General features: G+C 34.2%; 1 protein-coding gene across 1 annotated transcript in view; it reads left to right on the top strand.

Moving 5' to 3' along the window:
* LOC111156816 (ubiquitin conjugating enzyme E2 W) overlaps window positions 1-4,977 on the top strand; it is a 76,781-nt gene extending 71,804 nt beyond the window's left edge. Inside the window, exon 6 of the mRNA XM_022517900.1 lies at window positions 2,032-4,977. Coding sequence (XP_022373608.1) covers window positions 2,032-2,045 — 14 coding nt within the window. The 3' untranslated portion in view covers window positions 2,046-4,977. The remainder of the gene's footprint in view (window positions 1-2,031) is intronic.
* Window positions 4,978-11,311: the final 6,334 nt, after the last annotated feature.

The raw sequence follows: 11,311 nt of genomic DNA on the forward strand, positions 1-11,311 counted from the left end.
TTTATCTTGATCCACGATGGGTTTGCTCTAACAACTTTTTTTTTTTGTAAACCATCTTAGATTCAATAATGTTTTTTCATCTAGCTAGGAAACAGTATTCCTTTTGGTAACAAATGGATTTTTTACTTCTTAGTGATGGCCTATTTATTTGGGGAAAAGTTAGCCATGGCTTTAGCTCATACTTGTCTCCATACTTAAGTATTTGCTTGTAGATTCTTTGATTACTTAGAGCTGTGACAGATTTGTAATGTTTAAGTCATTGTGTCCCTGTGGGTCCAACTATCAGAGATAATAGAACTCTATTTTCAAAACTTACTTAATAAGTTTATTTCTCTAAAGATAGAGTATTCAAGGCAGGGAATATTAGCCCTATTTTTTTTTTTTTTTTTTTTTTTAAACATCTAATCCAAGGTAGGGATTGGGCTAGGGAGAATAGCTTTGTATGGATTTCTTAATCATTTTGGTGGATTGTAGCACATTTTACAGCACTTATACTGGAGTACTTCAGAGTGGACAACCTGATGGAAATACATTTATGTTGTAGTCTATCAAAGATGATATACCTTTTGGAGATAAAATCTTATTATTGGTGATTAATTAGGTACATGATGTTCAGGTTGAATTTTGTCTCACTTTTCTTACTGTATACATTGTCATGTGGTAGAATACTTAAGGTTTGACTTATTAGGTAGAATTTAGTGCCATCTCTTAGCTTAGAGGTCTGTGTGATTAGTTTTATTATTTTTTTCCAAGGACCCTGGAGTTATAAATTACTCCGTTGGAAGAGTGATGTTTTAAGGACCCTCTTTACATTCTTAAGTTTGTTCTGCATCCATGGCATCCATATCTCCTTGTTATTCCAAGTTCCATAGTAATTTAAGAAACAGATACTTTGATGTGACACTTAGAAGCTATAGGCTATCCGCTTATTTTCTTCTTAAAGATATTTTCTTTAAAGATTTCTGATGATGTATTTTAAAAATCTAGTATATTTCGCCTTTTAGATTGGCATTAAAATATAGATATTAAATTAATATTAAAATATGCATCATATAAGACTTGTGTGAACTGCTATTTCTGTGAAAGAATGGAACTTGATTTGTTACTATATATTCTATGAGTTATTCTGTGAGTTTGCCACCATAGAAATCAGATTTACTGGTTTTTAGTTCTCATTGAGTCATTGGAGATGGGCATTTTTTTATTAACAGTGTATCGATCCTAAGGTGGAATAGTTTGTAAAATATTTTGGCCAGTTTTTCAGCAACACTCTCCTTGAGAGCTTTCGCAACTCTTGGGTAGTTGCCATTAGTCTGTCTTCTTTCTAAAGCTGCTTTCTGAAGAGTAACCAGTCCTCAAAATAAATCCTTCAGATATGTCTTGTGAAATAATTTTGTAAAATAAGTTAGGAACTCCACAATCTTACATAATGTGTTGAGGTTACCAGAAGGCATTACTAAATCTGTGAGGTGTTTTTTTTAACGGCCTCGTTTGTATATGTATCTGTATTTGCTAAAAATGTTACTAATTTATCTTTAGAAAATACACTTAAAAATAAACATTAACAATGTATTAATTAATTTGGTAATTATACCTCATTTGTGAAGTTATTTCCTTTATAAAGACAAAACATGCATTATCCTGTGTTAAATACTATGACATTGTTGGTCAGGAGTTTACTTCGTATCTCATTACAACTTAAAATTGTTGCCCATAAAAGAGCTCTTTACGACTGATAAATCCTTAATATGTGCTAACATAATCAATTTATTATTTTAAATAGAACTAACATACTGGTGCATCATTTAAGACTTGTGTGAACTGCTATTTCTGTGAAAGAATGGAACTTGATTTGTTTGTTACTATATAATTGAACACAAATGGGACTTTTTATTTGTAAAGATTGGGGGAGGCAAGTCAGACATGTAAACCATGTTCTTCTTGAAATTATTTCCGTTAGACTAACATGTATGGATTTTACTTATGCATGCTTGACTTTTTTAATTGTCTTTTTCTCTCCTTTTCTTAAAGATGATACTTGTTGATGCCACTGTTATCATCCTCCTAGCAGAAGATAGTCCTACTGAGAAAATGAGCACTTTGATCATTCAGTCTTTGAACTTTAACCTTTGACTGGAAGTGACCTATAGGCAATGAAGACTACTTCCTTTTACTGCATTTTTACTTGTGTGCATTCTGGGCGCATGTTGATCGCTGGTTCAGTCCAGGCAACTGACATGCTTTTATTAGTCATACAGTATTAATGCAGGTGTCAGGAAATGTCAATATAATTCCATTTTTTATTTTTATTTTTTTAAGCTTTTGGAAAAGTTCCAGGTCCTCATGTATTGTGCAATAACAATGACTTCCTTGGCGGTTTTGGGACGTTCATTGCCGGCAATGGACGTTAAACAGGAAAAATTTTCATTAACTCCTGCCACCCAATAATTAATGCATGATAGGGCCTATGAAATGAACTTACTGGTTATAATGGGATTATAAATAAAGTGAGGGATCCAACATTACTTTGAAAGTCACCCCAACTGTTTATATTTGGATTCTATGCACTGTGATCCTAAGGTTTAACAGCATGAATTAACATGCATCTTTAAAGGACTGTAATGAAAGATCATTGCGTATTTATTGAATTGTTTATATCTGCTGTCAAATTGTTTTGACATGGAAGGTTTTCAAGTAACATTGGCAGAGAGGTACAATATTGTTTATCCCTATGGTGAAAATAAATTCATTTGTTGTATATAGTTCCTCAATCTCTGGAGTAAAGGTATGAGTAAATCTAGGGTATGAACGGTTGAATCAAGGCTTGATCTTGGAAGTAAGAACAATGGCAGTGAGGATGAAACTGCTGCAGTCCTTAATTGGGGGCTTGTTTGTACAGTAACGATTTTTCCAAGTAGATTACACTCTGTTACTTCCTGCTAGCCATCAGCATGAGCCCTACTGCCTAAACACTATTTCATTTATTTATGTTTGAAAAATCCGTAAAGAGTTTTCATTTGCAATTTTGTTTCTTTTGTTACGTTTTAAGTCAAGTTTGAATGTTATAGTACTTCAATTGAAAAGCTTTTGTCAAGTTTTTTCTTGTAATTTTTTCTTTACTTGTAAGTATCATTTTGTCCTTTAATCCTGTACCCTAAAATAAGAAATACATTTTTGACAGAGGCTTAATGTTTTAACAAAAGAGTGTGGACATTTTTATTTTAAAATTTAGGCAAAAGTACACTCTAGAATGGTATGTTTGCTTATTTGTCTCACATAACCGTACAGTTTTTCCTGGAGGGATTTGTTTTATTTTGTTTTCTTGTTGTTGAAAAGACTTTGCTTACAGCTAGATAAAATTTTTCTATAGAAAAAAAATTGTTGAAACGTCCAATTCTCAGTACCATGTAAGTTAATGATATTGCAACTAGGTTCTCTTTTTAAAAAGCAATTATGTATTTTATAAATTACCTTTTCACATATGCAAAAATCTGTTTCTACTACAATGTTATTTTTACTAATGCCTGTTGTTGCACTCTTTTTGACATATCCTGCAGTGAATAAATATATGAATCAATTTGGGCTTAAAAATAAAGGCCACTTGGCTGAAAGGTTTGAAGTATGTACCCCAGCAAAACATCCAATCAATAATTGGCAAAGAATATTTTCAAAATTGTTTTTAATCTCTGTATAGATGACATTTTGTAGCTTTGTACATGTTGTTAATTAAGGGCATATAATTTTACACTCTAAAAGTATAATTGCTGAACTCAGGGGTGGGTAGACTTCAAAAATATGTCTGCTGTAGAAATAACTTGAAAAAAAAAAAAATTAAAACTATGGCCAGCCACCAAATTGTGGATACTGTTTATACTATAGTTAGCAACTACCACTTTTTAAAATTAAACACATTTTTTGTTCTTTCTTGACTAGATAAACATAAGTTCTCATAATAGTCCTATCAGTCTTATCATTTGGCCTGTTTAACTAAGACAGAAAATGTTTTTTGGAATGCTTTGAGCTACTCTTAATTTTTAACTGCTTTTTAATATGAAATCTGCAGTGGCAAATTATATATTTTTCATATTTTACACAACTGCTCCAAACTACTGATTGACTTGATCATTTTCAGGGGTGGGGTGGGGGGGATCTTTCTCCGTATTGCTGGTCCACTTACTAAAATTCTTTTATAAAGAAATGACCTGTGACATTTAGTCACCAAAGGAATTAATATACCAGGTCAAAGATTAACAGTGCTGTCCTGTAGATTAATAGGTCTTATATAGCCTCAATTGAGTTTTTTAAAATAAAAGAAGCAGTATTTTAACATACCTCTTTCTCTACATAGATATACCATAAAATAAAACAAAGTAGAGGAAAGTAAAGGAAACCAAATAATTTCAGTACATTTTATGGTTTAAAGAGAAGTTAAGATGAAATACCCTAAAATATAGGAATACCAACCATTCAGAATTTGCAATAAGATAACACCTTATTCATTGCAGTACTCCCTTGAACTTAGGAATTATTGGAAACTCCTTTGCACTTAGATTTAATTAAGTTAATTTTAAATGTAAGTTACATTATTAAAAGACATAAGACGTTTACCTGAGTCATTGCTCTAGAGAGGGCATTTAATGGCTTTGTAATAATAAAAAGAATATTTCTCTGTAATGTGTTGTTGAACAACAACCAGAATACCAAGAAAATGTACATAGGATTATGCTACTTCCCTCTTTCCTTGCTCCATGGGGCACTATCTGCTGCATAGGCCTACAGAATTATACTTTCATATTTAGACAATATGTACTCTCTATTTATTTATTTATTTATTTATTTTAAGGCCATTCTTCTGGTTTGCCAAATTCTATTAAGACAGTGATACATTCATTTCCTTATTTTGCATGCTTAGATCATGAACTTGGTGCCCTTTCAAAAAAATATATTATGTGAAGTAGGTATTAATGCCATAGATTTTAAAGAAAGAAATGGTTTTCAGTTTTTTTAAGATAAATTTTTTAAAATAAATTTTATGGCTGTTCTCTTAAGGAATTTAATATTCACCTCTAAAGGACTTAACTTGTAGTGGATGAATTCCTCCTTTTAGCTAGCAGGGAAATAAAGCTTTTTTTAATCCCCAAAACAAAATGCTAAAAATTAGCTTTTATATACAGTTCATCTGGAGAAAGATCTTAATCCTTATTGTTTTGACTAGGTATATAAATATTTGGTATAAAGTAACTAGGATAGTTTTATTAATTTTTCCCTTCTGAAATTTTAAATATATGCAAATATATATCATTAGATTCCTGTGGCAAATAATAATTTCTTCAGATTCTAAAACAGGTATCTAGTGACTGCTTAATTATTTTCAGATTGCATCAAAGATGAATTGACAAATAATGGAAATGAGTAGTGATGTGCAAATGGTATGTAACCACATATTACTTGTTTCTGGTAATCAAGTCTTATTTTTTAAAAAGCCTATTGTTTTTGAGAATTGAGATATTTAAAACTTGTTAAAGCTTCTTCCTAAAAATAGATGAGAAGAGGAGGTACTGTGTGTTCAGAAGTTTTTTAAATAAAGAATTCAGTGTCACTAGTTCTAAGCCTTTATGGTTACTGCTGCTTATATTTCTCAATCTCACTTTTATTTAGTTTTTTGTACATATTTTAGCTGAATGCTTAGGGTTTATTAAGTGTATATAAATTGGTTTTCAAAAAGAACTGAGGCTTTCCCATATCTTTTCTGCGGATTCACTGTTACAAAATCAGCTACTGCATGATTCTGTGTTATGCTAGTGCCTTTGCATGATTAAGATCTGTGAAGGTGTCTCTTAGTCTGCACCCCTTGGCCCTAATCCTCTTTGCAGTCTTTTGTTTGTTTTTATCTCTTTCATTTTTCTTTCTTCCTTTCTCTTCAGAGATGTCCAATATGTCAGTCTTCAGCAGTTTCCCTGTTTTCCTCTCTCCTTCCTTACCTCCCTTCCTGCCTTCCTTCCTTTCTTCCCCTTTCCTTTTCTTGAGGTTAGGGAATCCAAAGAAGGAAGATTAGTGAAATTACATGAGAATTTTTTCTTTAAAAAGATTCCTTCCTACAAATAAAATACATAGAGTTTCTGATACCTTATTTCAGTTCATCAGTATGTGGCTGAATTTGTTGAATAATTGCTTAATAAATGAGCTGTTAACTAGTAATTTAGTTCCTAAATACTAATATTGAGGGAGTTTGGTTTACTTTTTGGATGGTGACTCTCCCAAAGCCTAATTATTGCCCAAATGAATTAAATTATTTGTTTGGTTCCATTTAAGTTTCTAAGCCATTTTGAGATTTGGAACTTATTTTTTTAATAATTTGTGGGAGACTTTTGTTTTCTCAGCATAAACTGTGTATTAAAGACAGGCTTGTATGCATCATTATCATTAGAGGCCTATAGAGTCTAAACATGTACTTCAGACTTAGACCTTTATCCTTAAAGTTGAAGTTCTGCTCCTGACTATGGTCCTGTAACTGAGGTGTTTATTGGGTTTTAATTCTCAAATGTTATTGGGACTTACATTTAAGGATGAATCTCCAGAATGGTTACATGAATGTCTTTTTTTATGACAAATTTTTTATAAAACATTGTAATATCTGAAGACATTTTGAATATGTGGAAGGAATGCCTGAATAGAAGCTGGTATATTTTAAACATGCGTCAAGAACTAATTGAGCAAGTTGAGTGCAGTTGACAGTGAAAAAGAGAACAGTTTCTTGATGCATACATTGTCAGGGTTTTGTGAAAAGTTTGCTTCTGCAGTCATTCTAAGCTGCTTTCTCAAAGGCAAAGCATGGTTCTGGGCTTTGGCTTATTAGTTGTGACATCACTTGTCAAATTTAGCAGTTAATGGAAAGATTGCATAATCCCACCTCTCTAATTTTAAAGCGGAAACAAGTCGAGTAAGGAATGTGGTTGATAGAAACCGTGAAAATAAATGCAAGTCTCTTCATAGTTAACCACAGATTATTTCTATAAATAACTGATTATCAGGCTCGGGGTAAAATAATTATTTGAAAAGATTATTATATCAGTTATCTATAGCCAAGAATTAAGTCGATGTTCAAGTTAAAATGGGTTTGTTGTTTTTAGTTGGTACCATTTTTCTCTCAATATTCAGAAATACAGATTGTGCATTTTATTAATAGGAATGGAAGCTCATGCTTGAGGGTTTGAATAGGGTGGATGTATATATATTTTATAATTCAAGTTGTAAAATATGTAAAGCTACTGCTTTTTGAATAGAATATCAATGTTAAGACAAATCTATATATTATATATTTTTAAATACATGTATCAAACTTTTGTTAGTTGAATATAAATTACATTGTGTGCTTTATGGAATTCAGTAACTTTTAATAATAAAGCAGTTGTCATTGATTTATTTTATGTAGACTTGAATATTAAATTGAATAGATATAAATCTCTTTGTAGTTTATAATGTAAAAATTTACTTATGTACTAGTTTCTCTTTACAAAGGACTGTGATCTACAAAGGATTGTGGAAACAGTAAAATGCCCATTTCCAAAGATAAGTGCAACAAAATGAAGATAGTCACTAAAGCACTTATATATTTAACAGATAATGTTTACTTAGTAGTGTAGCCTAGTGTATTTTAGTGGTTCTTCATGCTTTAATGAATGAAATCCTGAGTAAAAGGTGGGGTGTTTTCAGAAAAGGTGGAAATTGAGACTCAGGCACTTGCTTAGAGTTACCATGAGTCTGATGTTGCTGAGCTTTAAGTTGTATGGTTCCTAAGGATATACTGTAGAGAACTTTGGGATGCTTTCCTGAATATCCACACAGATCAAATAACTTACTTAGATGAGTGACTCCGGAAGCTATGAGAAGAGAAAAGGAGATAAGCAGAAGAAGGGATATCTTTCTGCATCCCTGTTATTCATAGCAAGAAGAAATTTAATATTCTCCGCTGATTTCTAAGTTTTCTATTCACATGGCATGTGCATGCCCAGGAGCACCTTACTCCTCACTGGGGCAGCTGTGCTATCATAAAACTGCCTTATCTCAGCATGCTCGTTCTGCAGCCCTCAACATTAGATGAGTAGCTGGTTAGATAAATGTAAGGTCCAGCTTCCTTTGTACTTGGACTTTGGGGACACTCTCTCCCTTTATTATAATCCTTAAAAGAATTTCTACCTCTCATAGAAGGTTTAAGCCATTGTGGATAAGTGATACTGTTGAAATCCCTATATTCCTTAGTACTTTTCACTCTAACATATGGCAGAATTAAACATGAACTGAATTGAAGTCCAGTGCTGCAACTAAGCGTTTTCTGTGCTTGGGTAATATGGGCCAAGGCCACAGTGGTTCTGTATCTGTCCTGCTGGGAATTCCTGTCAATAAATATTCTAAATTGCTTATGAGATTTCTTTTTAATGTTTGCTTAAGGCAAAATATATAAGTGGGAGACCTGTGTGCTCTAATTCAGTGGAGTATGGAAATGTTTTAATAATGAAGAAGTAAGAAACCAAGGTAGAAATTATCTTCTCATAGGTACTTGGCCTTCAAGTTTAAGTTTATGCTTAAACTCATCAGGCAAGATCCTAATAAGGATGGCTATATCCTGCAGAAAAGGTATCCAACTTAATATTAAAGTTTTTTATGTCCCCCTCCCACACCCCCAAAAACACATTTCTATTTGCTTTCCTGTCACGATGGCATTTCTATCCAGCCTAGTTATCCAGATGAAGAATTAACACTAGTCCTATCTGACACTTTTCCATCATTAATCTCTATTGAGCCTGTCTTTAAAAAATATATATCTAAAATTTCTCACTTCCCTCCAATGCCATTGCCATTATCCTGGTGTTCCCAGGCTGCTCTTCAGCCATCCACACACCTTGTTCCATATAAGTAATGGCAAAACAAGACTACCTGTACTTGGCTAATGTTCTTCCATGTTCCTAGAATGTTCATCATCTCTTTTTCTACCTGAAAAGTCTAGTTCAAATGTAGTTACAGGGTATTTTTGTCCTTCTTCCCTTCCCACTCCTTACCAGTTTTCTATCCTGGATTCTTTAACAAAAGGGACAATGTCTCAATGGTGCTTGTGTCCGCAGCATGTAGTACACAGTACCTATCCTATAAGCTTTTAATAAATGTTTGTTAAATTAATTTGATTGTACTTGTATTTTTATACTAACTTTTCCAAAGAAACTTACTCAGGTGCTAGCAGTTTTGAAACATACATCTAAACCACCATCTGTGTGAAGTGTCAAAGCAGAATACCCTATCCTTACTACCCCAGAGAGTTTGAAAATAACTACTTTGAAGTAAATCATTAACCATTCTTAACTGGTTTGATTTTTTATTAAAAAACGTTTTCATATATTTTGTTGTACCTGAGGAAAATCAATTACCTTGAATTATTTATAAATGAAGAATATAATTGGTTTAAGTTAGATTTGTGGAGACCAGAGATTATAAAGGTAAACCTAATACTAAGGTTAAAAACAGGCATTGAGCAAATACTTAGTACTTTTATGCTAAGAATGATGACAGATAAAAGAAAGCACATTCTCTTCAAAGGGCCTATGTTATAGGCAGGATAAGAAAGAAAAATAATGCAGCATCAAAAGTGATGAGCACTACAAAGTAGAGCAAATAGCAGTTTTTGGTAATCACAGAAAGGAGTTGACTGCAAGAAGAACTGTAATGACTTGAAAATTATAAACCTTGTGGTTGGGTTCTTGGCAAGTCCAATGATCCCAAGTACAGAAGCCCTGGGACAGGATATGCATGTATGAATGCCGACCTAGTTGATGTTGTGGCTGGTTCAGAGTAAGCCAGTGGGGGAGCAGCAGCCAAAGGCCAAATGATGTGTAGGGCTTTGTGAGTGAGGGTAAGTTAGAAATTGGTCTTGGAGGCTCTAGTACTCCGTTCCTTTCATCCTTAGGACATTCATTTATCAATTCTAGGAGATAATAAAGCTGAGCCACTGTGTCAGCAGTATGGCAGGGAATGTTGCCCAGAAAATAAAACCAGGAATCTGAGCCACTGTACCAACATCCCACCCATCAGAACTAGTTTAAACCCAGAAACCAGCAGAGTTCCATCCCCAGAGTAAAGGTCACCTGAGGAAACAATCCTGTTGAGATGTTCATCTTGGAATGGTTCAGGGAATGTCAGATTTTGAACTTGGATTGAGGTGACGTCTTTGGCAGTGTCCTCAGAAGGAGGCAAGGAGTAGATGAAAGTTTGAAGACCTAGGAAGAGAATAGCTTCCTCCACGTACTATACTTGACAGAGCAAAAGTAGGGAAAGCAGCAGGCAGAGGGAGAGGGAGAAGCAGGCTCCTGCTGAGCAAAGAGCCAGATGCGGATGCATGGCTCTGTCCCAGGACGCTGGGATCAGGGTTATCCCTTCTAGGAAACGACATTATGGAACAATAGACCTAGAAAGCATTGGAGGTATGGGGGTGGAGGGGAGTGACAGGATCTGATAACAGTTTACTGCTCTGCATACCATATCCTGTTGGGAACTTTTAAAGAATAAGGAACTGTCTTGTTCATCTTTTTTTTTTTTTTTTAAGATTTTATTTATTTATTTGACAGAGATCACAAGTAGGCAGAGAGGCAGGCAAAGAGAGGGGGAAGCAGGCTCCCCGCTTAGAGAGCCCGATGCGGGGCTGGATCCCAGGACCCTGGGATCATGACCTGAGCTGAAGGCAGAGGCTTTAACCCACTGAGCCACCCAGGTGCCCCGTCTTGTTCATCTTTAAAACAAATATTGAGTGCCTGCTGTATCTCAAGGAGCTTATGATCTGGTAGGGAAGACAAATGGTTAATTAAAATGGTGTGCCAGTTGGTGTGATAGGCTAATCAGAGTGTTGAATGAACATCAAGGTGAGGACAGTCAACGCTGTCTTAAGTTCAGGTGAGAATTCCCAGGGGAAGTGGTGGGCATTTGCTAGGCAAAGGTGGGAGAATGAAAATGAGGGCATCTGAGATAAGATGCACAGGAAGTACCCAGGGTGAGAGAGAGCAGTGTTTGGAGCATTGCATTTGGATGAGGGAATGGTAAAAATAAAATGGAAGATGAAACTAGAGCTAGAATTTGAAAGACCAAATTAATGGAGTTTTGATTTTATCTCATAGTTGACAGGGACTGATGTCCCTGGAGTTTTGATTTTATCTCATAGTTGACAGGGACTGTAGTCCTGGAGAGTGAACTTGAAGGATCAGAAAACTGGACAGTTAAAAATAAGAGACCATTATCAGTACCAGACAAATGATGAGGATGACTTGAATTT

Source organism: Enhydra lutris, unplaced genomic scaffold (genome assembly GCF_002288905.1).
Source record: "Enhydra lutris kenyoni isolate GAN:26980312 unplaced genomic scaffold, ASM228890v2 scaffoldscaffold49, whole genome shotgun sequence".
Taxonomy (NCBI): domain Eukaryota; kingdom Metazoa; phylum Chordata; class Mammalia; order Carnivora; family Mustelidae; genus Enhydra; species Enhydra lutris.